The following is a 26810-nucleotide window of genomic DNA, read 5'->3' as shown; positions in this document are numbered from 1 at the left end:
ACACACACACACACACATAAACACACACACACACACAACTGGAGGGATTTCATTTCCAGTTTTCAGAAAGCAACAGAGTGTGACATGGCAAGTTCACGTCATCCTTACACTCACTTGGGCCCTTACTACCGCTTTTTATTTTTAATCACTTCTGGGGGAGTCGCCACAGTATTTTCTACCCTTAAGGCCTGCAAGGGCTTAACCCAGCCCTGCCTGTCACCCCTCTGCGCTAACTTTCACAGCTCAGAGGAGGGGGCAGCAGAGCAGAGAGACAGGGAGTGCTGCTCAGGAAGGGCAGGCCAAACGCACAGGGCGTGTGTGCCTGCCTGGGCTTTTTTTGTGCCGCCTGGAAGTTCAAAACATGCTGGAACACGGAAAGAAAGGTATTTGCCTGAGTGACTCAGATATGTTCCAGCATTTTCCCACAGGCTCCTGCATATCCCGAAATAACTGCAACTCTGGATCCTGTTCCTTGGCATATGATTACATTTGTATAATGTTACAGAACAGTGGGCAAACTGGCCACACTCCCACAGGAGCTGCAGGAATGCACAGCCCACAGTGGAGCTCCATGCTGTACAGACTGCCACAGGAAGAAGTATGGACTGGCCAGCATCATCCAGACCCCTGAGAGGGGCCCCCGGTCAGTGCCCTCCTTTCATATGGGGTGACGGGGAGAGGCCCAGAGAGAAGAATCGACTTGCCTGCACTTCACACAGCTGGGGACCCTAAACTCTCAACTGTTATTGATGTTTATTTTGGAATAAATGTCAGTTGAGCCTTGGAAACATAAGATCTTACGTCAAAGGGACTTTACGGGTCTCCTGGTCATCCAGGGTACCTCTGTGCCCAGATCTGGACAACAACGTTGGAATTGGGTTTCAATGGACTGCCTCAGGGAATTTACAGTCTTGCTCAGGAAATGACTGCAGATGTTCAACCAGCTGGAAGACGACTGGGCCCTGGCAAACAAGGCACGGAGTCTGGGGGAGGGAAAGTCTGAGAAGGAAGGTACTGTCCAAGGAGGGAAGGCTTCACAAAATGGTGGGCTCAAGGGTGAGCAAGATCTAGACAAAAAGGTAGGGTGGTGAGGGCAGACTCAAAGACAGGAACGCACTGGAGGGGTGCAGACTCTTGGCGAGAGAAAGTGCAGGGGGCTCTAGAAAGTCCTGGAAACCAAGTCCAGGGACCTGGGCTGCCAGCCTGGAAGGTGCGAGTGGCTTTCAGTGTGGATGCCATCATTTGCCAGTTCCAAGTCATTTGCTTCATCTAGGAGACAGGAATTTCACAGGATTTTGACCCAATATATCCATTTTTTAAATGCTCTAGGAAGAGGTGAGAGGTTATTTTCAAATTTCTGTGGTCCTTAGACTGTCCTGTTCCTTTTGGCTACCACAGCCGCTTGGTGCTAAAAAATATAGCACACTGTGGTGACACTAACATGGCCTTTATGTCTCCTGGGACTGGATTCAAATCCTGCCTTTGCTCCCAGCCCTGCAGGCAAGTCACTTCCTGTTGCCTCACCCACTGTGTGAGGACGTTGAGCATAACTAACATTTGTTACGTGCCAAGTGCAACTTCCACGGCTTCATAGGTCTCATTTCCCCCCACCTTGTCCATTGTCCCAGAGCTATTACAGGGAGCGGTAATTGAACCCAAGAGTTCTGATTCAAGCCTGTGTTCTCAACTATGATGTTCTCTAAAGGGCACCTGGATGATTACACAAGCAGAAACCCCAACACCGGGTAGATACTCGGTATCTGTCCCGACTCCTACAGACACGAAGCAGTCACGTTAGTAAGAAACCTTGCAGCCAGCTCTACACCCAGCCTGTTGCCCCCATGCAAGACCCGGGGACCACCAACACAGGCCAGATAATTCGTACTGAGATATCCACCAGGTATCATCTGATTTGGATGATTGAAAATATTCTACCTAAACAGCTATCTATTGATGTTTAGTGATAAAAATAACATCAGTCCAATTCATAACCATCCGAGGAAACTTCATGTTAAGGTCTGTTGAGCGGGACACCTGGGTGGCTCAGTGGTCGAGCATCTGCCTTTGGCTCAGGTCATGATCCTGGAATCCTGGGATCGAGTCCCACATCAGGCTCCTCACAGGGAGCCTGCTTCTCCCTCCGCGTATGTCTCTGCTTCTTTGTGTCTCTCGTCAATAAATTTTTTAAAAAAGCTCTGTCGAGCATAGACACCCAAGTCACAAAAAGAAATGCTCACGTTATCTTTGGTTCATTTTAAAAACAGTCTGGTAGGTCTGTTCTCCTCTTTGCACATTCAGGCTTCTAGAATCAATGGTGTGTCATCAGCAACGAGCTTGTACTCCCCACGAGTTCACTCAGGAATGATGCTGGCGGACTCCCATCCGAATGACTTCAAACTTTCTCAGCAGGCTAAGAGTGGCAACCCCACCAGCGTGTATTTTTGTACAGCAGAGTCACACACCAATATTAAGCTCAATACAGTCATGAGGAATTCGGCATGGGGGCCCTAAGTCAGCATGCTCTCTGGGGGTTCCAAGTTTCCAGGACTGTCCTTCTCTTCCATTTTTGATTTACATGCAGTTAAAACACCAAAACCTAGTGCATTCAGAGGCTGTGGTCCTTCCCAAGCTTTTAAAAAACACTGACACACAGAGAAGGATCTCCTTCCACCCATGGGTTCTGAGTGCATCTGATCCTAACCCCAATGGTTTCTAGGAACCCAATCTGGGATGATAAACCCAGCCTGGTTTGATGACTCAGAGAAGCGTCAGATAAAGATGAGCCTGAGACTCTCACAGAACACATTCTCAACCCCAGTGACCTGGACTGTGCGCAGAAAACTTTGGTCAGCCTTGGGCAACACGAGCAACTGGTTTTCCTGTGTGCACATCTGACCCATCCCAGCCCTTGCGGAGGCCTGATGGCAGCCCAAGGCCCCAGGTGAGCAGAGATGCTGCCAGAGTGGCCCCGGGGCTGCGCCAATCCGAACAGGTACCTTCCCATCACCTGGGTGCACAGCCCTGGGTCTTCCCAGGTTAACAGCTGCAATCTGAGGATGAAATGTGACACTCATTCTCTCATGAGCTGGGCCAAGAGAGAGGTCCTAGATCCCAGAGCTGGCCTGTAAATGAGTCTGCTATTGACTGTCACTGAAGCCAATGAGACACAATCTTGATGCTGCCCTTCCTCAAAACTTTAGAGATCACACACACACACACACACAAACAAAAAACCATTTTGAGTTATATTATTACTTTATTTTCTTTTTTCTCTTAACGTAACATTAAAGTCATCCAACATACAGATATTCCTAGGGCTCCTTGCACATTTTATTCTATCTAAAGTTAGCTATTTTAGCTATGAGATGAAGAAAATCATCCCATCCAAAGGGCAACATTTCTGAAAAATGGATTCCATATTTGTGCGATGGGAAATTAACACCACATCTACCAGCCAGAAACCTCCTTCGGGCCAGAGCTACACGAAGACAGCTTACAACCATGGCTAACATGTGGTGCCCGTGCACAGAGAGGGCCCCAACAACAAGCAATGGGGTTAACTTCTGAAACAAGCAACTGCTTTATTTATACAGAATAAGAATACAGAAGAAAAGCATCATTTTCCTTTTAGCCCTTTAATTAGTGTGTTTGGCCTCCACCCAAGTTACTGTGTACCAAGCGCCTACGAAGAGTAAAAACAAACTGATTTAAAGTCCCTGAAATGCATGCAACTTAAAATTCCCTAAAGCACACCAGCAGTTCCCAGTGCCCGGGTCTGCTGTGTTGAGCGGAGAAGACTATGGTGCGGCTGGGTTTCCAGCTGTGTCCGTCGTGCTACCGGGGTTTGCAGTTGCTGCTTCTTTGGCTTCTGGCTGCTGGGTTTCAGTTTTGGGATCTTCTTCATTTCCAGCACTTTTCTTATTCTTGTCTGTTGCCATGGAACCCATCTCCATGATCTCCTGCAGTGGCTGGTCGGTTTCAAGGGAGCGAGGCTGGAGTTCATAAACCTGGACTTGACCCGGGACGTCTATCGCTTTCTGTTCAAGTTTTTCCAGGATGGTCTGAACCTTCCTGACACCATCTCTCCTGGCCTGACGAACATCAGCTCGTCCTTCGGGGTCTACCGAATCCAGGGCCAGCAGCTCTTTGGTCAAATACTCTTCTATCATCAGGTACTTTTTGTCCGTCTTCTTGCCTTCAAAGTTGTCCACAGCCTGCTCCAGCCCTTGCACATTCTGCAGGATGGCTTCCACTTTCAACACACCTGGGTGTTTTGGGGGTGCCTCAGCTTCTCCTGGTTTGGGAGGTGCGGCTTCTGCGGGGACAGGGCCAGGGGCTGCCCCCTCTTCGGCAGCCACGTTCTTGGGGGACGAGGGGACAGCAGGAGGGGTGAAGCTGGGAGGACAAGGAGCCGGAGCAGCAGCCGGAACCTTTACTTCCACCCTCTCAGATGGGGGTGGGGGCTTCTGGGAAACAGGCTGGGAATCTGCCTCCTTGCGGATCACCTGAATCGGGATGTGTCCAGGAAGCAGATCTGGTCCAACTGGGCCTGGCTTGCTTTCGGGTTTGTTTTCAGGTTGGGGAACAGGTGAAGATTCTCGATGAGTCATGGGCTGCTGAGGAGAAGCAAGGACACAAAGATATTTTTAATGACTGGCTGAGAGTCACAGGCAGTTGTTGGTAGCTAGTACTGAGGGTACAGAAAACTGGGGAATGGCTTTAACGGTGCAAAAGGGATTTTTAAAGTCAACCATGCACTGTTACAAAATTCAAACATTCTGATCATGTGTGTGACCAGACCATTCATTTCCATTCATCACCTTGGACTGTGTGTCTGTCACCACTCACTGAACTTTTCTGTGGACAGTATTCTTAGGGCAACAAAAAAGAAAACCAATATAGTTTTCAAAAATGAAAATACCAAACACCTCACTGACTGCTGAGCTAGTTTAGCTCAAAGCAGAGTCCTGCGTGACTCAGAATCTTGGTGATGCAGCCATGGAGGTATACCTGCCACATGTCCCCTTCCTCACACTGTGTGGACAGTCTCTCTTCAGGGTGTGACGGTCCCTCTCCTGTTTCAGACACGTTGTAATCTTTTTTTTTTTTTTTTTTTTAATCCGTGACAGCCTAGTGGTTTCTGCCCAGACTGATGTATTTTTCTGAGAATAAGCAAGATGCCCAAAATAGTTAACTGTGAGAATTTCGCTGGGCACATCTGTGCCAGAGCCAACTCTTAGCTGTGCGTCTCCACACTGACTTCTGGCCATATAGGCTGACGTGCTTTTTAATGTAACTGCAAGTGAAAATTTTTAGAATGAGCTATATTTAAAACAAGTATCTTCCCTCTTCTAGCATTTCAGTGGATACCTCACCCCCTTTTTTATTACTGAAGTAGAGTTGACACACAATGCTGTTTCAGCAGCGCAACACAGTGACTCGACGGTTCTATACATTACGCAGTGCTCACCATGGTAAGTACAGTCGCCATCTGTTATCACAATATTATTGACTATACTCTCTCCACTGTACTTTTCATGCCCATGATTTTGTAACTGGAGTTTGTACCTCCCAATTCCCTTCACCTATTTTGCCCATCCCCACACACACTTCCCTGCTGCCAACCATCAGTTTGTTCTCTGTATTTATGAGTCTACTTGCTTTCTTGTTTGCTCTTTTGTTTTGTTTTTTTCATCCCACCTATGAGTGCAATCATATGGTATTTATCTTTCTTAGACTTATTTTATTTAACCTAATACCCTCTAGGTCTATCTATGTTGTTGTAAAATGGCAAGATTTCATTCTTTTTCATGGCTGAGTAATATTCCATTGTATATGTACACAGTATCTGCTTTATCCATTCATCTATCGATGGATACTTGGGCAGCTTCCATATCTTGACTATTGTGAATAATGTTGCAATACACAGAGGGATGAGTATAGCTTTTCTAATTAGTGTTTTAGCCAAACTTCTTAAATCTCACACATCCTAATTTCATCAACTGGGAAGTAATAGACTACATGATTTCTGAAGTACTCTCAATTTAAAATACTAAATTTTTACCACTATAATATTCAGTTAGGTCCAATCTTTGCAAACCTTCAAAAAGAAATCTCTGAACAAGCACTAAAAGGGAGGGTACTACAAACAAGATTAAGGAAGAAATAGGATTAAATAGTTTCATTGATTATGGGAAATATATAGGAAAGACACAGGGAGAAGCATTTCTAGCTCTGCGAATGGGCACTGCTTTCCCGAGATTCCCTGAGCCAAAGTTGGGATCTAGTGGCTACTTAGCCATCTGAGCGCCAGCAACACCTTCTCTACCAGACATCTCGCCAGCGCGGATGCCCTCAACCACTTGGCAACCAGGCACACATCCCTCTCTGGGTTTTAAAACAATCTCCGAGTAAGAAAAATGACTTTGGAAACTCTTGAGGGCTCCACGGCTTGTGTACTCTTTGAAAAAGTCAAGGTCACAAAAGCAACGGAAGTCCGAAGAACTGTTCCAGAATGAAGGAGACTGAAGAGAAAGGACATCTAAATGCAGTGCTCATGATCCTAGATTAGATCCTGGAACAGGGAAAACCGCTATCAAGGAGATTTGAAAGTGGACTGTGTATCAGATGACGGTGTGGTAAGGACGTTAAATTTCCTGATTCTGATAATTGAACTGTGGTTATGGATGAGGTCCTTCTTAGGAAAATATTTCCTGAATTATTTATGGGTAGAGGGGCACCGTATCTATAATTACATCTCCAACAAAGAAACCACATGGATAATACATATAGAAACAAGAAATGGCAAGCAAATACAGCAGAATGTTAACGGTGAATGTGGATGAAGGGGGTATTGGGTTTCTTTGTAGGATTCTTGTAATTCCTCTGTAAGGTTGAAATTATTTCCAAATAAAGAAACTAAAAAAAGAACCACAGGAGGGTGCTGTCACTATTTATAGTAAGACATCCTGCATTTGCCTACAAGGGGCTTTCCTTCTAAAAACTATGGCAGAGAACCAATTTGGCTGCTCAAGTTGGGGGGCCCGGGGTTGTTCAAGGCTTTGCTAATAAGCTACATGACCTCCTCCTCTTCCAGGATGTGCCCTACGAGTTGCCCCTGAAGGATGAACAGGTCTGTGCTTGCAACTTCCCCACGCCGGAAGGTTTCCCGGTCAGCTGGCAGGCCGGTCCTTTACCAGCAACATTGTCCTTTACCACCAAGGAGAGAGGTAGAAGGCTTGTCCCTGTCATCAAGCTCAGAGCCGAGCTCAGCAAGTAAGATGTTGAACACTTTCGGAATGCACAGCATAACACATGCCAAGCCCTAAAGGACTGTGAAGGGATGCTGTGAGAAAGAGGAGTAGGTTTCATGGAAGAGGCAAAACTGGCTGGTCCCTTGGAGGATGGGGAGAACCTGGAGTGTGATGGCATTTCTGGGAGCTGGTTCAGCAAGAGCAAATGCACAGATGAAGAATAGAAAGGGCCTGTAGAGTGGAGAAGGGGCATCCGTGAGGAAGGAGAGGTGGAGATGAGGCTGTGGCTGCAGTGTGCAAGGGGTCTGAAGAGCCCTGACAAAGTGTGGTGGGTGCTAAGATAGCCGGGCCCCACATGTGTGACACCCTACATGCTGCCCAGCTGTCTCTCGCTGAGGTGAGGGAGGTTCTGTCTAAAGGCAGCTGCAATGACAAATGAACAAAAGCTGCAGAAAGTACTGAGCGTTCCCAGTACCAGTCCTGCATTTCTGCTGATAATCAGCCAATTCCAGAATCTCACTTTCCCCAAGTAACACGCATGTGAGCTAGTGAAGGCCCACGGAGGAACCAGGGCACCCACACGGAGCTCCTCAGCCTCGGCAGAGAAGCTGCTGGAGTCGGTCGGCCCGTGAACACCAACTCCGTACCTGAGGCTTGTCGACCACAGTGTGCACACGGTGGGGCGAAGGGGAGTGCACTGGTGTGCCGCTTCTGGCCGGAGAGCCCTCCCGGCTGGATGCACTCCGGGCAGGTGAGCGGAATGGGGACGCTGCCGGCATGGGCCGGGGCTCCCAGTCGTCCCCCGGGGCCCTGTGGTACATTGGCTGGTAGGTCTGGTATTCACCCTGCTGAGCCGGGTAGTGGGTCTTCTGGGCTTGGTGGAAGGAAGGCTGGGCTGCTGGCCGGGCAACATTCTGCTCGTGTATCACGGGGATGGGGATGTAGCCCCGGGGGAGCTGGTGACTGCCCAGGCTGCTCCTGCTGGAGGAGGAGGGCAGGCTGGCTGTGGAGGACGACGATGAGCAGTCCGAAGCAGCTGGAGACTGGGATCGCTGCAAGACACAAAGAGTAGAAGAATGAGTGACCCTCTGCCTTGGTGCTCCAACCTCGCCTCCTTATGTGCCTGCTCAGGGTAAAACGTTTAATACAGCCTTCCGCTTATAAACCTTTCCATCTCCAAAAAAAAAGTACTGCAAGGACCTGAGGCTCTAGAGCCAAGTGGCCAGCATTCTAACTCTTACCAGCTCAACTGCCTTTTTAAAAAATTAATTATTTATTTGAGAGAGCACTTGCTTGCGCACAGGGACAGGTCAGGGGTGGGGCACAGCAGAGGGAGAGAGAGAAGCAGACTCCCCGCTGAGCAGGGAGCCTGATGTTGGGCTCGATCTCAAGACCCTGGGATCATGAACTGAGCCGAAGGCAGATGCTTAACTGGCTGAGCCACCCAGGTGCCCCTTCATAGCCTTTTGAGCATCTAAAGCATGGAAAAGATGCCCCTGCCACCCCGAGCTGACTAAAAGATTCAGTAAAATAATCCGTGGATGTGCTTCAGCTTCAGGGCCACACACTGATGTCTCTGGATGTGGGGAGCAGCACATATCACGTGCCCGGAAGCTGGCCAGCCCCTAGACCACCTAGAAAACCAAGTGCGTGTTTCCCCAGCTGGCTTCAAAAAGCCCTGTTAGCTCCAATTTGATTAAGATTTATCTGATTATTTTGTCACTTTGGATTTTCACAACAAAATATTACAAATACAGGTACTCCTTCAAGAAAGGAAAAGAATAGAGCCGAAGAAGGCGGTGCTAACTCTGGCCACAGACACAGAGCGAGAATCTGTGTTCACGAGCAGCGGCAGCGGACATCAGCAGACAATCTGCAGGCAGGGAAACCGGAAGGGCTTACTGCTCAGGAATCCTTCTGGGGTCCACTGGCTCTCAAATCCCAGCTAAGAACTGGATTAAGAACTCTTTAGATATTAGTGCACTGAAGCACTGGCTTCAGGCTTAAAAATAAAACCCTGCCGTCAAGCAGCTGACTTCCTGACTCTTTAATTTTGGGTTTCTTTTTAAACCATGGGACACTGTGCGGGCAGGTATGTGCCTCATTTTCCTATCAAACCAGCTCCATGCAGTTAATATTTACCTTTAAGTACGGAACTGAAGGAAATAACCCATCACTATCCCTGTGTTTCTGACACAGAAAGCCCAGGAGGAGTAAGGAGCCCCAGACAGGAGCCAGAAGGCCAGGCTTCCAGCCCCCGAAAGGCCACACTTCCACCTTTAAGCATTTGGACCAAGCGGTTTACCCTTCTGAACCCCAATTTCTCAACCACAAAAGTAAGCCATGACCCTCCCTGTGGGCTCCCACACCTGTGGAATGCTGGGGGACACTGTGGGGCTGCCATGCTGTCTCTGCAGGGTGGCCTCCACTCCGCAGGCCAGGCCCAGGTGCCCCGCATGCTAGCATGTGCCTGGCCCAGGGTCTGGGGCCTGCCCTCCTTACCTCAGGTCTGTGGGAGCCTGGGGGCTGGGCCGCTGCAGCTGCTGCCACCGCCTGTCCACACTGTTTATCTGGCTGGGTTCCCTCTGCCACACCCCGCAGAGGGGACTGGGACCTCTGAGGAGCCTCTGTGGCCGCCTCGGTTCGGAAGCGCTGTGTCCCCGGCTGGGGACAGACAAAGGGAGGACGCGGCTGCCGGCTCTCGACGCCTTCGTGGAGGACAGGAATGGCAATGTAGCCCGGCCGGAGGTGGGGGTACACGGCGTGGCCTTCACGGGGGGGCAGCATCCTGGAGCCCTCCTGGGAAGGGCCATTTGCAGAGGACGGTGCTTCCTACAACACAAACAGGAGAAACGGTCTGCTTAGGAACTGGGGAGAAAACACCCCATAGAGGCAAAAATGTGGTGCACGAAGTGCCATGTTCCGGAGTGAGTCCCCACCCCCCCTCCCGCCACCACTGGGCATCAGCCAAGACGCACAGAGAGCAAGGCTGCTCACAGGCACCCTCTCCCCCTGCCAGATATCCCCTCCCCTACAAGGCTGCTGTATGGATTTGGGGCATCAAGAGAAAGCAGGTGAGCCACAGAGAAAGCCAATGAGCAGGAAAAGGTCCCAATTTCCCAAACTGGTCAGACAGGCTTCTTTTATGGTGACAACCAGCAGCTTTATGTAGGAGAGCCACTGACCGTCCCCCAAGTCACAGACCCAGATCAGAAGGTGCGAGGATGAGTCAAGTCCAACTCACTAAATTACAGCCAGCCTCCCTGCTTCCTCAAAGGTCCTAGCGTTTCCTAACAACACGGGACCCAGCCTGGACATCGTTGCACAGGGGTGGCAGTGGGGCAAGGCTGCCTACCTAGGGACATTTTGAGGACAAGCTGCAAGAAAGGGAGATAAGAAGGCACACGCGGGCAGCCCAGTAGAACAAATTACGGAGGGTGGATTATGCTGGTCTGACGATGCCGACAAAGCCTGTTCTGGTGAGGAGTGGCTGGGGTCCCTCTCGTGTCCTCTCATGAAGTTGTCCCTTCAGCCGCCTGGCTATTTTGGGACCCTTGAGAAGGCCAAGTTCCAGATGTACCGCAGAGAAAGATCTTGTTTCAGACAACAAGGCCGGTCAGTCACTTCAGTCACTCACGGGGCAATGTCATTTCTCATCACAGGCTGAGCAACCACGGTAGGGACCCCGCCACCCCAAGGCTGCCAGCCTTGACTATCTCCTGAGCCCTGCTTTACAGAGGAGGAAGCCACTCACACACATCTGGGGACGTCAACTATGACAATGGAGAATGTGATCCTGCCTGAAGGTGGTGTCTCTCGAACAAATGCCAAAGCCTGACACTCCGGGAGCTCGCGGGGTCTAAGGCTCACTTGCCGCAAAACCAGTCACGAGAAGGAGAGCTGATGTGCGTCTCGGAGTGACCGGTCATTGGAACGTGCCTGGTTTCTGTGTCTGTGTGCAGCAGTCGGTGGTGGTGGACCCTGGAACTTCGCTCTTCCAGACCCCAGTCAAGTGCTTCCCTCCTGCTGAGCCCCTGCCCCGGGCCTCCCGCACACAGGAGAGGCAAGGGTGTCGCTGTGTCCTTGGGGACACCAGCAGACAGGCACTCTCAGATTAGAATGCCCACGTGCTCGGGGTGGCGGCATTATTTTAGCCTGCTTAGCTCTCAGGTCACCCAGGAGCAGGCAGCGGGGCCAGGCCTCACATTCAGAAGCCAATTCCTGCCGTGAGACGGGCACCAGAAGGGAGGCAGCAAGAGGCGCTGAGGAAACTCCGTGCCCGCCACGTGGGCCTGTCGTCCCGTCGCTGGGGGCCCCTTCCGGCCCGAAGCAGGGGCCCGGACGAGCGCTGTGCGTCCTCCCTGCTGGCTGCCTGGGGGCTCACTGCCCCCTCCCAGCCACAGCACCGGCACAGTCCTCGGCAGGGCGGCTAGGAAGCCCCCACCCCTCACCACCCCCTGGTGACCACCCTGCTCCTCAGGTGCTGGGCACCACGGGCTCATGTGGCACCACCTCGGGCTCCCGCGACAGGGAGCATCAATGATGCTGAAGAGCATCAAACAGGCAGCAAGCCAAACCCCCCGGAAAGCACGGGCTTGTCTCGCTGCGCGGGGCTGTCCTGGACAGGGTGCCCGTTCACTGCGACCTCCGTTAGTAACGGTTCTGGGATCTGGGATCATGCTCTTAACCTGTGAGCTTCGATTCCCTTATCCAGGAAAGGGAGCCGGCCACCCCCATCTCGCAGGTCTGCGGGAGGTTTTCTTTTTTTTTTTTTTTTTTTTTAAATTTATGATAGTCATACAGAGAGAGAGAGAGGGAGAGGCAGAGACATAGGCAGAGGGAGAAGCAGGCTCCATGCACTGGGAGCCCGATGTGGGATTCAATCCCGGGTCTCCAGGATCGCGCCCTGGGCCAAAGGCAGGCGCCAAACCGCTGCGCCACCCAGGGATCCCCTGCTGGAGGTTTTCTGAGAGCACCTGCGGGAAGGACGCCGGAAGGCAGCATGCATGTCGGTTCTCTCCCCAAAAAAGGCACGAAGCATGCTGCGCAGACCCCAAGGTGTTTGAAGAAAGCGGGTAGACGACTTAGAGTAGTGGCTGCCCCGGAGGTAATGGGAGTCACTGGGAGGGCCTTGAACCTTCTGAGGATGGAAATGTTCTTTTTCAGCCTGGTGGCAAACAGGTGCAAACCTACCTACAAACCTATCAAAGTATACACTTCCCTGGATCTCCCCTCCCCATGGCCCATCCCCACCGCATTCCACCCACACTATCCCCTTTGAGCAGGCGAGGGCTGCCAACCCCACCACCCCCGCAGAGTCGGCTGTTAGATGTGCCTCCAACTCAGCCCCTTCCAGGGCCCGGAAACCTTAGATGGACCTGGCGGCTGAGGCTGGGCTCCTCCTGGGGGAAGCCCCTGGATCCAGAAGGCGAGGCAGCAGCTGCCTGCCAAGAGTTGCTCATTTTATGCATCTCACTGAATATATTTTGTACAAATAAAAGAGAAAGGATGCCGGGAAGGAAGGTGGGAGGAAGGGAGAGCAGTTGGGCCTGCCTCCTGGAGCCAATACTACACCTGGGCCTGGGTTTGGTCATCGGTGGAGAAAAGCTGTGGTCATTGGGAGACAGGGGTGTGTGTTGTCCAAGCATCAGAGGGAAAGGGGCAGCACACGAAGGTGGTGCTGAGCGGAAGAAGGCAGGGGGCACGGGCCTGACAGACACATCCCGAGCAGCTGACAAGAGATGCCTCAGCACACAGTTGGAACCGAAAGGAGAAACCAGGCCTCGTCAGGAAATGAGGGGAGGAGTCAGGCAGTCAGGAAAGGAGGTGAGGGCAAAGCAGGGCTGAGGGCATGGAAAGGGAGAGTGACCGAGGGAGGCCAGCAGGAGGAGAAAGGGTGGGAAGGCCTCCATGGCGGCAGGATGGCAGGACCAAGGGGGAAGGGCCACTACCAAGACTCCAGCTCTGAGCCTGGGGTCCACTGGAAGATGGTGCCGCCAGCTGGCATGGTTAGGGGAGGTCTGGACACCCCAAGGTTCTGCACTCGGGGTTCCAGGTGAGGCCACCCCTTTATGCCATGTAATAAACAACCACACGTCTCTTTGTGAGTCTCCTATCAAAAAGAATGCTCCCATTCCAGTCTGATCACGGTTTTGTTTAGAAAAACACTGCTTGAGGAAGTAGAAAAACCACCCCAGCTTTACAGAAGGATAAACACTTCTACACGAACGAATAATTTAAACCAGAAATGAAGCTCCCGCCTAGACTAAGATCTAAAAAAGCACCATGTGAGAGAGTTAAATTGCCCTTCCTGTCTTCTATGGTGGTTTTCATTACAATCTAATAAAAATTTTTTAAAAAATGAAACAAGTAGGGCTTCTGGGTGCCTCAGTTGGTGAAGCGTCTTGATCTCAGGGTCGTGAGTTCAAGCCCCACACTGAGCTCCAAGCTGGGCGTGGAGCCTACTTGCAAATAAATGAAAAAAGTCAAAGAGACAAACGTCTAATAGTCATGATTCTCGTAGAATATGAGAACATGGCTCCTCAGTCCCCTAAAAAGTTCCAGCACATCCAGAGAAAGCCTATTGGCCAGACCAGCATCCTCCATCTGGAACTCATTACTTGCCCCCTTCTGACCTCAGTGGGGACCAGGGGCCACCCCCTGGGGGTTACGCTTCTGGGGAGGAAGGGGGGAGCTGTGATCACCTGACCAGGCAGGCCACTGCAGGTCCTCCTCACCACCGCCTGCCATGCAGCTTCTTAAGGAGTAATGGTGGCACTCCAGGAACTATTTTCCAGTGCAGCTCAGCTCACCATCTCTATCTTTGGGCAAAGACGTCAGGAATCCCTATATACAAGATCCGATTAGGAATGAAGACTTTCACTGCTTATCTCACTACATTCATTTAATATGAACTGGTTCATTCTCCCTTGCTTTGCACTGCAGTAAAATCTTGAGGTGCATCTTAGGGCATCCATGAGATGGTCAGGATAAAAAGCAAGAAAAATTACCCCAGACAAGCCAAAATTTGCCCTATTAAGTACAAGGTATTATTATTAGAGAAGCTTGAGGTCAGATTCTAAGCCCTTGGACTTATGCAAGTCTTGTTTGCTTAAGATCGTGTCTTAAGAGCACCAGAGCTTTGCTGCTGGTTTTTAATAAAAATGTGGACATTAAGGGGGCAGCTAAGAGATGTGGAAATAGACTGTACTTGGTCCTAATCCTGGATCTGTCCCTACATATACATGTTATATAAGGAGCTCACATCTCCTCTCCGGACTTTACTTTCCTCAGTCGCAAAATGAAGGCAAGGCCCAGAGACTCTGTGAAGCAGCAGTTCTCAGATTCTAGGGGGCAACAGGAGCACCCTAAAAATGCATAAAATGCATACCCTAAGGCTAACCCCAAGAAAGTCTGATTCAGTAGGTATGTGGTGAAGCCTAAGGAGGACCGCAGTGAGAAACACTCATCTACGTGAAGTTCCTTCCCACTCTGGCATTCTTCATGGCTCTTATTCCAATATCCCCTCTAGCTCTAAACATCTACAGAAAGCTCAAAAACAAGGAAAAGTTGACATCATATAAATTTAAAGATGACCACTCTTAACTGTGTTCAGTTAAACCATAATGGAAGCCACTGGGATTCAAGGTGTCCCAATGTTTCAGGCCCCAAATGAAGAGGCGGCCACTGATCCCCCGGAAGGACTTCTTGTGCCTTAAGATTCTTTCACTGTTAATAACGACTTATTTATTTCAGTGAGAGAGAGAGCAAAGAACAGAGGGGCAGACAAAGAGAAACTCAAGCAGACTCCCCGCTGAGCACAGAACCTGACATGGGGCTCAATCTCACAACCCTGAGCCAAAACCAAGAGTCAGTTGCTTAACCGACTGTGCCACCCAGGGCCCCAGGACTTCCTGTGCCTTAAAACAGGTCAAAACCAGCAGCTCTTGGGTACCAACCCGCCATATGCCAACCACTGCACTGGGATGTTGCACCTTCATGGTCTTAGAGGCTTTGGGGACAGAGGGGGACCAGGGTTTGCCTTGACGTCTCCATAATCAGTTCCCTGTACACTGAGTGGCCTCTATAACCCTGAAAACAGCCCTCCTGTAAACCCCCAACCTCAACTCCATGGCACAGCTCTCTCAAAAGTGTTCTCAGCACCTACAAGTCACAGCTCCCATCAATGTGGTCTGAATGAAGGGTAAGAGTAACAAGGTTAACTTTTAGGGCTGCCCCATAACACTTTGCCTCCATAGCCCTAGAGTCTCAAGTAGGACACAGATCCAGTAACTGGGTTTTGAGGCCAGAAGAACCTTCATAGCATTCAGGTGTTGACTTTTATTAATGACACTTCAAAACTTCTAAAACAAAGAAAAAAAAAATGGAGGAAAACAGAAATCCTGAGCTCCCCATATATCTAGGACCTGGATCAAAATGAAGTAGCTTGACTCACTCCTATCAGCCAGGGAACAAAAGAAAAACTTACTTCTAAAGCACAAAGAGTTGAGCTTCAACATCCTTCCAAAATGTTCTGTTTGGTATGTTTAGGCCATTTAAATGAATTAATCACTATTATTGCCAATTTGCTATGTCCCACAGCCAAATTCAAAATTCCTCCAGTTTCCACTGGACTGTCATAAAGGGTCTCTCCCTCCGCCCAAGTCTGGGCACATATTGGTTGCCAGGTAAATTCTGAATAGCAAGCAACATCTACCTCCACAGAAGTCTTTGTACATTGCTCCCGGTAAGACAAGAGTCTGTGCTGACCACAAATTCTGGACACAGCCCAGTGATAGGCGACTAAAGGCTTTATCCGATTGCTTGTTATCAAAGCACACATATTTTATCCCAGGATCACTGAGACAGGTGTCCCAATGTGTCCCTACTGGGGAGAACTTTCTATAGGATGAAACTTAACACCTCTTCTCTGTGCAACCGTGAGCAACCGAGCAGGAATGAATGGGCATGAGCCCTGGACTTCAAGCTGTCATCCTGAGCTCCAGTGCTACCCTGCTGCTCACCAACTCGGCCCTCCGACAGGACTCCCAACTACCAAGACTCAGTTTCTCCAGCTGTAAAAATCCCCACACCTCCCAGGGATTTCTCCAAAATTTAAGTGAAATAAGGCACAAGAACGTCTTTGTAAACTGAGCCCTACACAATCATGTTCCTTCATTCCACAAATCTTTATTGACAGACCCAGCTTCGCAAAGCAACAGTTGATTGAGCCTCAGTGTACAATGGCTAAAAACTTTAGTGGTCTCCCGGTTGGTAATAACCCGGTTAGGTTAGGAGCCCCTTTACCTGCGTCTTTTTTTTCTTTTAAGTTTATTTATTTATTCATTCATGAGAGACAGAATGAGGCATGAGAGAAAGACTGGCAGAGACACAGGCAGAGGGAAAAGCAGTAGGGAGCCTGATGCAGGACTCGATCCAAGGACCCCAGGATCATGACCTGAGGCAAAGGCAGACGCTCAACCACTGAGCCACCCAGATGCCCTACTTGAAAGTCTTAAGGCCACTAATTAGCAAGGGTGCCATTTTCTCTACCAGGAACTATACCTAATGCTTTACAATCTGGAAGCAAACACAGCCCAACGCTCCAGGGGCAGAGCCCTCAACTCCCCTCCCCTCTAAGAAGTCCCCACCCCAGCGACTCTGAAGGGACCTGCCCTGAAGACAAATCCACACCCACCTTGCACTGACTATGGATCCTTGCACTCCTGCCCCTGAAACCTCAGGAAAACCCTGGGCCAGGCTGGGGTAGGAGGATCTGTCGGGGAGCAAAACCTCTCCTGGTGTCTCACCAATAGTCTCAGTAGGTCTCCCAGCAGGGTGTTCGAGCACCTTCCAGGCCAGGCACCTCAGACCACAGCTGGCATTTCAGCATCAGCCCCCATCCCAGCCCCCCATTTCCCCCACCCCCAAAGTCCTCCTCAAGGATTCCATGTGGCAGGTGTGGCCCAAGATCATTTCAGGCAGTTTCCAGGTGGAGAACCCCGGTCACCTAATGCCCAGCTTCAGAGAATTGAAAACCTAGCTAGTTCCTCTTCAGAAAAAAGGAGTAGGGACACTTGCTCTAGTGACCTGAAGTCACGCAATCACAGATGGAAAAATACCTGAAATTTCCGTACCTGGAAGCAAACTGTCTCAAGTTACATAAAGAGACTCCCTCATGGTTCATTTCCATGGGTTTCTCAACAACTGGTCCATACAAAGATGGAACACTGACCCATCACTTGCTGCTGCTAGACACCAACTATACAAGTTGTTTGCTGGTATCGGGGTTCAGGACTTCACTAGATATGCATTTTGTACAAAACAATCACCATCCCCTTGCAATCTGCAATTCGCCAACTGCAGCTAGGGCAAGCACCCCTTTAACCAAGGGAAATGCCTGGAGGGGAATTCCTGGGGACTCTCCTCCCCACCCTAAGCAGCTGCTCCAACAATCACACTCCCTCAAGGGGGTGGTGGCAATTAGCAAACCCCCTTCTCCTTCTACCTGCAGTGACATTTCCACCCCTTAGAGCTAGGTCCAGAACAGCTGTGTAAGTGGCCAGCCCCCTAGTTAACGTGACTCAGTTTCCCCACAACACTGACTTGGCACCTAGCTCCTGCCTGGCAACTGTCCTGGGGTCTGTACAGAGATGTGGAGGGAGACACTCCCCTAAAGGAGTCAAGATTGAAGGCAAACACGCCACCCGATGCAGTAGAGTCCAGGGAACACAATGCCTCCTGGCCTATCTTGGCTGAGGGATCAGGGATGAAATCAGGGAGGAAGCTGTTTGGGGCTGTGGGCTGTAGGTTTGATTGAAGCCCCAGAAGGCCCAATGGCCTTCATCTGACCCCTCTGCTGTGTCCCTGAGTGATGCTGAGGGCATCTAGACACTAAAGGAAAGACAGCCAGCTAAGGTAGCACAGGGGGATAAGAGGCCTGGCTTCTGGGAAAAAAAAAAAAGAACTGAGGCCTGCCTGGAGCCAACAGACCCATGTCCAGCCAGATCTGTCTGCCTTTGTGATGTACCCCCTCCTTCTTCATGGAAGCTGTGATGGTTTCCAGGGACCATACACGTGTCCAGTCAGGCCCAGACTCATCACTGCCCATGCACTAGCCCCCTGATCCTCGCAATCCTGCTGGACAGGTACAACTGCGTTCCCATTTTACGGAAGGGGAGACTGAGGTTCAGAGAGAATGAGTGATTTATCTGAGATCACTAGAACTCAGGTTTGTCGGACATTGAGGCCAGGGGTATGTTAACCCTTTCGCTATTCCTGCCACACCTGTACACTCTGTAATAATAGCTGTTTGTGGCTAATGTCTTCAAACGCTTCATCTTCCCAGGGTAAAACACAGCAGGGGAGAAGGCATTTCGTTTTGCCCAGTCGAGCTGGGCTGAGGCTCAAGACCTGGAACATTCAGTTCAAGTGTGCTCTGGGCCAGGGAGCCAGTGCTTGGTGCTGAGTCATTGCCTGGCTGAGGCAGCGCAGGCGACAGTGCCGACAGTGCCGACAGTACAGTGCCCGTGCTCCGCTCAATTCTGACTCACCACAGCCCCATGCGCCCAGCATGGGGCCTCCGGAAGGAGAAAACCCAGCTCTGTCAGGGCAGGAGAGCTGGTCCCCCAGCCCACCCACACCCCCCACTCCCCGGTCTGTAGGATAAATGTGGAAGATTCAAAGTGATGTGGCTGCCTTGTGTTCTGCACACACATCTTTCCCAGCCTCCTGCTGTTTGGATTTAACTATTCACTCATCCATCCAGTGTCCAAGGGGAATCTTTAAAATAACTGGGGGGGGGGGGGGGGGGGGGGGAAGGGGGAATATCTACAATTTACCTTAATGAACACTGAGGATGTTATTTTGGAATAGGAAATGGTTGTTTTCCAACAGGATGCTAGGGCATTTTCAGCGGCGAGTCTCCCCCCAGTCACCAGGGCCACTGCTCTGCGCTGGGAGCTCTTGGACAGCCACTCTGTACTGTTTATGGGCTCTTGACGTAGGCAGTGAGCAATCTGTAATTCTGGGCTTTTCGCACTGACAGTGAATAAGAAGCTTCACTGTGTACTGTCTGGTCTTACTGCCAGCCACATAGGGAAAAGAGAGAGACTCCTTTGACAGCACTGAGGCTGCTCTTGGAGCAGCTGGGCAGTGGCTGCTGTGAGCTCCAAGCCTCTCCAGCACGTCTGCCCGGAGAGGCTGTGTCTCTGGTGGGACAAAAAAAAGACCTTCTCCAGACTCATAAGGATGAACTTAGGGAATCAATACTGAAGTGCTTTGCGGAGAAAAGGCCATTTAGAAATGCAGTAAAAAGGAACCTTTGCGGGGATGTCTGGGTGGCTCAGTGGTTGAGTGTCTGCCTTTGGCTCAGGGTGTGATCCCAGGGTCCTGGGATCGAGTCCACATCGGGCTCCCCACAGGGAGTCTGCTTCTCCCAGCTTATGTCTCTGCCTCTCTCTGTGTCTCTCTCATGAATAAAGTAAAACCTTTAAAGAGGGGGGGGACCTTTCCCCGGGGGGACATTTGGGGTGCCCAGGACAATACTTCAGCACACAGGAACCAAGAGAAGGCTTCCAGCAACTTCCACCAACCCCAGGCTCGGGCCTGCACTTCGGTAAGGACAGCTTTTCTTTTACCAGGCCGTCCAGTCCGGAGCCCGGCCCAGGTTTTACCGTCCTCCACACACAGTCATTTCCTTAGACCTAGACCCTGCCAGCCTTGGAGCAGCAGAAAGATGACAGGCGCAGGCTGCCCCCAGGACTCTCAGCCCACAGGGACACGACCCCAGGGCAAAGCAGGGAAGCCTTTTGGAAGATAGATTCCAATCAAAGTAACAGGGAGTCCTGAGCAGGGATAGCCGGCTTCCAACCAGAGAGATGTGTGTGTCAGAAATGCTGCTCAGAGAGTGGCATGCAAGGAGACAGACCTGTCCTCCATATGGCATCGGACGCCAGGACTTGCAGAGAGCAGGCTTTCAGTAAATTTCAGGTGGAATGAATGAATGAAGACTTGGGCCCGTCTCCTAAATTGAGACCCAGGCTCTGGGAACAAGTGGGCTCTCATCACCCCGGGCCGTGCCTGGGAGCTCTGAGCATAAAGGAGTTCTGAGAAGCTGCCAGGCTCAAGGTGGCACGGCTGTCTGTCACCGCTCCAGACCCCCCCACCACCCCCCGCCCGCAGGTGAGGGGAAAACCTCTGGCCACAACAGTCTTTCCGTGGTGTCACAGCTGACAGGCCTCAGATGCATCTAATAGTTTCCACCTTAGCTGTTCTGAGAATTTAAAGAAATAAGGTTTGTAAAAGCACCCAACCAGCGTTTGGCATATATATGTGCATATATGTATCCATATGTACAAACAAAAAAAATCTGAGGTTCATTCTATCCTAAAGAAATTCTCTTTCATGAAGCTTTTTGCGAGCTGCCAGGCTTCCAAGGCCCCCGAAGAAATCTTCACGGAAATATGTGAAGACTTCATAACACCAGATACTTCACACAGTTGCACAGTGCCAAGTGCGCAGTGGGGATCAATGCCCACGTGTGCAAAGGGCAGGATTTGGGGTTAAGCTTCGAAAGTCCAGCTGTGAGTCTGAGATAGGATGCAGAAGAGGAGCCTGAGTGAAGACTCGATTAACCAGCAACGGGGAGCTGGGAAGGGCTTGAGAACCCCATGATCAGGTGGACAGAGGTTTCTTCAGTGTTCATCAACACTAATGGGTCCTCAGAGGTTCCTAATAAGCAAGGCCTTTGCCTTCTCCCAGTTTTCCTGCCTAAGATGTCTTAAATATTTAAGAGCAACATTAAAGCAGCAAAAATGCGAAGGAGGAAAAATAGGTTTGGGTTACACATGACGTCCTATCTTTGATGATAAACATCAGACCATTTAAAAATGTCAATAGGAAGTAGTAAACATGTATAGTGCCTTATATAAGACAACTGTGTGTCATTCCAGAAATGGGGACAGGAGGACAGTGCTAATCAAGCCTCACGGATGGCATGAAGCTTTCTGACTCACAACCAGCCCCAAGAGCATCAAACAGCTAAGCCTTCCTCTGCCCTGGCTAATGTCAAATGCCGCCACAGTTCCTGTGTACCGACTTTACCCTCGTAAAGGGCAAATCTACTCTACAGAACAGGGGACGAATTATGTTCAGTTCTTGCATAAGCCAAACATAGCCTATTCTTCGGAGGGTAAAATGAAGGTCTTGGATGAGCCAGACATCTAAGGCATCTGGCCATGTTCTTCAGCCTCCCCCCCCAACAAATCCCTGTTCATCAGTTGCAAAGGAATCTGCTACCCCATCATGCAACTTGCTAGAAATACAAAGGAGAGAACGGCCCCTCATTTCCTGATTGTGCCCTGATTCTGCTAAGAGGCCCAAGAGCTTGCAATCGATCTGCAGAGAGCAAAATGATCTCATCTTTAAGAAAATTCGGGAGGCTCTGTTAGACCTGAAGCAGAAAATAAATGAGTCTCTCTACTTCAATCCTAACTCAAAACATTTCCAATTTCCTCTGAAAGGGTGTTTCTACATCTCTCTCCCAGGGCCCGAGTGCAATCAGTCAGATTATTCTGGTGAGCTTCTCCTGGGAGGGCAACACGTAAGAAGGGAATGCTCTGGCTCACTTCTGCTGGGGTACAGGATGGTCTTGGGACTGCCCTGAGTCTGATTCGGGGCACTGCCACCCCCATATTCACACTCGCAGGAGCCAGGAACCAGGGGAGTCTCACCAAGAAGGAAAATAGGGCCTCTGCAAAGGCTCTGCAGGTTAGATGCTAAACAGGCACAGCTTGAGGGATTCCAGGGCCGACTTGCAGGAAGGCAGGCACTAAATTGCAGCTCCCCTCCCCCTACAAAATGGATCACCAGCCACCAGTGGCCCCCAAATGCCAGTCTGATTCCCAAATCAGAATCATCAGGGAAACTTTTCTGAGGTACAGATTCTTCGCCCCTACCCTGAGCAATGTGGATTCAATGTGGGGGGTGTGGGGGGGGTAGACAGGGGAAGTGACGCAGCTGCTAATCTGTGTTCTTAAAAGGCTTCCCAGCAGACTGCTGGCCTTGGGAATCTGTGCTACCAGGTAACCTCCAAGATCTGCAAAGCCCTGCTAGAGAGAGGAGGGTCTCCCTCTGGTCCCAGGAAGCTTTGTGAGAGAGCAACACAGCACCACACTCCAAGGCATCTGGTCTTTGTTTAGGCAGAGGAGAGCCAGGAGGAGTGGCTGCACATCTTCAGAGTCCCAAGTGAGCGCCAACGTCTCTGCCAGGGAAGGGGCCTGGACCGGAATGAACTTGCCAGGAGATTAGTGGCAAGCCCACGTGCGCAGAAAATCGACATCCAGGAAGACTGCAGGTGGGGAGGTCCAGTTGCTCAGAGCGGAGCTGGATAAAGCCCAAAGTCTTAGCCTGTAACTGCCTTACCTTTTCTAAGAAGGGCAAGACGCTTGCTCTCACTTGCCCCCTCTGTCAAACTAGGGACAGCCACTTTACATCAAGGCAGTGTGGGAGGATAAACTCTGAAACAACAACCGTACAAGACTGAATGGAACACAAAGCTCAAGGCGCCTGGGTGGTTCAGCAGTGGAGAGTCTGCCTTGGCTCAGGTAGTGATCCCAGGGTCCTGGGACAGAGTCCTACATCAGGCTCCCTGTAGGGAGCCTGCTTCTCCCTCTGCCTGTGTCTCTGCCTCTCTCTGGGTCTCTCATCAACAAAAAAAAAAAAAAAAAAAAAAAGAAAGGAAGGAAGGAACACAAAATTCTAGTCACTTCCTTCCCATGAGAGCCATTCCTTTACCAACAAGGTTAGACTATAAAACACCCAAGAAGCAGTCCTTCCCCCAAAAAGGGCCTGCTCTGTTCTTCACGCATTAACAAATAGCTCTTGATTGGTCGAATCTCCTCTAGAAGACAAGGATGTTCAGAGGGTCTGCTTAGCTCAGCTCCTCCAAAACTGCCCTTTGTTTCGTTCCAGGGCCCTTTTTCATTACACAGTAGGAAGCCAATTTCTAATATAAAACAATACTGAAGGATTTTCCTTCCTATTTGGTCTGGAGGAAGGTTGTAATTCTCACAAGTGAAACTGAATCAGTCACCCAGAGGTTCTGCATGTATCAGAGCACAGGTATGAAAGCAATGAAGCCCAAAGAGCCAATGAACTGGACGTGTGTTCTCTCCTTGAGTTTTGTGCCCTGCTGATAAACCTCAAGTAGTTAAACTGGTAGAGAACTCATTTCTTGAGTTGCCACATCCAGTCATTACCATCTAAGTAATCACAGCACAGAGGGCAACCAACCAGTTCTTGGTGGCTGGGAGGGCACATCCCAGCCTGCACACTTCGCAGTTTCATAAAAATTCAAGACGCCTCTACCTTCTTCTGAGTAGATACCCCGCCTCTTATCAGGACCTTCTGGGGCAGTTCTTTTTGCTAGAGTACCGGCTGAGTGACCTCTGGAAACACACTTAACTGTCTGTCTCGGTTTCTTTCTCGGTAAAAGAAACAGGTTGAGATGAAAGATCTTCCTGGGCCTTTCAACTTCAAAATTTCTAACTTAATTTTCAAGTCCACTTTTCTGGTGTCAGACTTCTGATTTAGTGGCTGTTTTCTCTATTTGTTGAGAATAATAGTAACTCAACCTGGTTTTTTCCGACCCTTTAAAAAGGTTTATGAAACCACAGCCTAACCAATCCACTGGATGGGTACACAAAGATCTCAACTTGCTGGGTGAGTCTTATTCTAAAAACAAAGTGTTGGCAATCTGGGTTTAGGCTGCGCTTACAGTGGCTATGTTCAAACTTGACCTTCACTCACAACAAAGGGTGCTGGCAGATTCTGACTGTCCCTGTCTCCGTAGGAAGGAGACCTCAAAATGATAGTTTTACACCACACGTAAGATTTACATCCATGCAGACTGCAGTATTTCACCCAATAATGGGCTGAGCAGATACACAAAAAAAGTATATATAATTATGCCCATCCTGGCTACTTACATACTCTTGGACTAATTTTCAAATAAAAATATACAATTAATTTCTCATAAATGTAAGTTGCCGAATGTTCAACAAACATCTTACTGTTGGACACCAAACTTTCATCAATATTTTTAACTTAAAAATGCACAGGAATAAAATGGATGATACAAACATCTCTTGTAAAATAATGATTTATAAGCCACCTCTAATTTTGTGAATTTTTGAATCTTCGAAACAAATGACTAACTCTTCATGGCTTTTTAAAACTTCTGCCCAGATAGCATAACATTACCCTTCCCTTAAGCGTCTATCTGCCACGCCTTTTATTCTGAAAAAGTTCAAATTCATAGAAAATTAGAAGAGCAGCACAGTTAGTTGTAACCTTTTAAGTTAACAGACGGATTCCAAATTCCTATTTCCAAATTTTCATGCTCTTAAGGGTTCAGCATATATCTTTGCAAATCCGTAAGTGAGGCACACGTCTGCTGCATTCACAGAAGTACTTCTGAATTAGTTATTTGTGTATCAGCAACAAATCCTACGTATTTTAATACCATAACAAGGAAGGGAATGTATGTCACTAGGAAAACAAAAACAAAAACAAAAAAACATTCTCTCTCCTGCCAGTGGGAGGCAACGTCCTAAGGCAATGGTCAACCACTCAACCACGAGACAGTCTCCCATCTTTTAGTTCAGAAACTGCCTGGGAGAAGAACATCTTGTTTTCAACAAATCAGGGCAGAATATATTCTTATTGAAAACCGTTTCAAAGAGTAATAGAATTTTAACTGCAGATGCAAAAAAAGGGAGGGGGGGGATGTAGTCACATCAGTTCCCTGAGTCACTCTGTGCCCGAGACTACTCGACCGAGTAGAGGGACTTCAGGAGGCAGAGTTCCTGCGAGGCCACCCCCGCCCCCGCCCCAGCGGAACCGGGGCCTCGGTCCCCGCGGCGGGGCCTCCGGAGCTCAGCCGTGTCCCCCCCCCCGCCGGGGCTCGTGGGGCGCAGCAGGCCCACCCGGAGGACGCGCGCCCGCAGGTGCGCCCGGGCCCGCACCCCGCCGTCGGGGGCCGCCGGCTCACCTTGGGGCCCTCGGGGGGCACGCGCGGGTCGTTCCACGTCGTGGTGCGGCTGTTGTGGTCCACGAAGAAGGGCCAGCCGGTCTGCGGGTCGATCTTGATCTCCCAGCCGGGGGGCAGGGGGTCGCGGTCGCCGGCGCCGTTGCCGGACGCCATCTGCACCACGGGCGAGTGGGTGGCAGCGCTCATGCCGGGCCGGGGCCGGGGCCGGGGTCGGGGGCCGGGTCGGGGGCCGGGTCGGGGGCCGGGTCGCGGGGTCCGGGCCTCTAGACGCCGAGTCGCTCGCCGGCCGCTGCGGGTCGAGAGCGGTGCGCGCCGCCGACGTGTCCGGGAAGCCGGCGCCGGGCACCTTTATGAATTAAAGGAGGGGGTGACGTGGCCCGAGAGGGGTGGAAGTGTCTGGAAATAGCCTCCCCGCTGCCAACGGGGAAGGAGATAAAGGGAGGTAGCAACTGGCCGGCTAGAAACTTCTGGTCCCATCCAGAGAAGTTGGCGGCGAGCGGGTTGGATGCGGAGCTCCGCCCTGAGTCATCGGCTATAATCGGGGCGGGGCGGGGCGGGGCGGGGCGGGGCGGGGCGGGGCGGGGCGGGGCCTGGGCGGGCGCCCTCCTCCTCCTCCTCCTCCTCCCTCCTTCTCCCCTCCCGACTCCTCCTCCCCCTCCCCTCCCTCTTCTCCCCTCCCTCTCCCCTCCCTCTCCTCCCCCTCCCCTCCCTCCTCCTCCTCCCCCTCCCCCTCTCTTCTCCCCTCCCTCTCCTCCCCCTCCCCTCCCTCCTCCTCCTCCCCCTCCCCTCTCTCTTCTCCCCTCCCTCTCCTCCCCCTCCCCTCCCTCCTCCTCCTCCCCTTCCTCCCTCTTCCTCTTCCCCCTCCCCTCCCTATTCTTCCCCCCCCTCCTCTCCCCCTCCCCTCCCTCCCCTCCCCTCCCCTCCCTCCCCTCCCCTCCCTCTCCTCCCCTCTCCTCCCTCTTCTTCCCCCTCCCTTTCCTTCTCCTCCCCTCCCTCTTCTCCCCTCCCTCCTCCTCCCTCTCCCCGCCCTCCTCCCCGCCCTCCTCTCCTCTCCCCCCTCCCCCCTTCCCCCTCCCCCCTCCCGCGCGGGGCCGAGACAGGCCGGCGGGCCGGGCCGCCTGCGGGGCGTCGTCGGCGTGCGCCGGGCGGGTTTCGGTTTCCCGACTCCCTCCCTCCGCTTGGAGCGCAGTGGGTGTTCCCCGGACTGGGACTCGGGCGCGGGGTGCCTGCTGCCGCTCCTTCCTATAAAAACAAAGTCATCGCGAGCCTTTAAAGTCGTTGCTTTTCACCTAAAGTCTCGCCACTCCCCCCCTCCCCCTTTGCTCCCTTATGAACAAGATCCTCGGGGACACTGGCGTCCCTCAAGTATGTTTTAATCACTTTTTTTCCCCTCCAAAGGCCTAAGGAGCTCCCGGAATGTTGATGTGACACCATAACAAAGCCAGGGAGAAAATGCAAGTGCAAATAGAAACTCACCTGCCTTCTCGGAGCCTAAAAAAAGATTG

At 51.0% G+C, this 26810-nt stretch overlaps 1 protein-coding gene across 2 annotated transcripts; it reads right to left on the bottom strand.

The window, feature by feature from the left end:
- Window positions 1-3236: 3236 nt before the first annotated feature.
- On the bottom strand, window positions 3237-25674 carry BAG3 (BAG cochaperone 3). Of its 2 annotated transcripts, none has more exons than XM_072740229.1 (4): window positions 25306-25674; window positions 9756-10085; window positions 7901-8305; window positions 3237-4616 (listed from the first exon to the last, which is right to left on the bottom strand). In XM_072740229.1, exons 1-4 carry the CDS (start codon window positions 25489-25491, stop codon window positions 3798-3800), a joined length of 1740 nt encoding a protein of 579 aa, XP_072596330.1. In that variant the 5' UTR covers window positions 25492-25674; the 3' UTR covers window positions 3237-3797. The 2 variants fall into 2 exon arrangements, with proteins under 2 accessions (XP_072596330.1, XP_072596331.1); XM_072740230.1 differs by having other exon boundaries at window positions 3237-4613.
- Window positions 25675-26810: the final 1136 nt, after the last annotated feature.

This window comes from Vulpes vulpes, chromosome 15 (genome assembly GCF_048418805.1).
Source record: "Vulpes vulpes isolate BD-2025 chromosome 15, VulVul3, whole genome shotgun sequence".
NCBI classification, from domain to species: domain Eukaryota; kingdom Metazoa; phylum Chordata; class Mammalia; order Carnivora; family Canidae; genus Vulpes; species Vulpes vulpes.
The sequence above is the reverse complement of the archived record's forward strand: the minus strand, read 5'-3'. Positions and strand labels throughout refer to the sequence as shown.

Coding starts and splice junctions, on each gene's coding strand:
- BAG3 (XM_072740229.1), bottom strand. CDS start 25,491: ATGAGCGCTGCCACCCACTCGCCCGTGGTGCAGATGGCGTCCGGCAAC. Junction 10,086..25,305: donor TGCCCCCCGAGGGCCCCAAG/GTGAGCCGGCGG, acceptor TTTGTGTTGTAG/GAAGCACCGTCCTCTGCAAA. Junction 8,306..9,755: donor CAGGCTCCCACAGACCTGAG/GTAAGGAGGGCA, acceptor TGTGTCTTGCAG/CGATCCCAGTCTCCAGCTGC.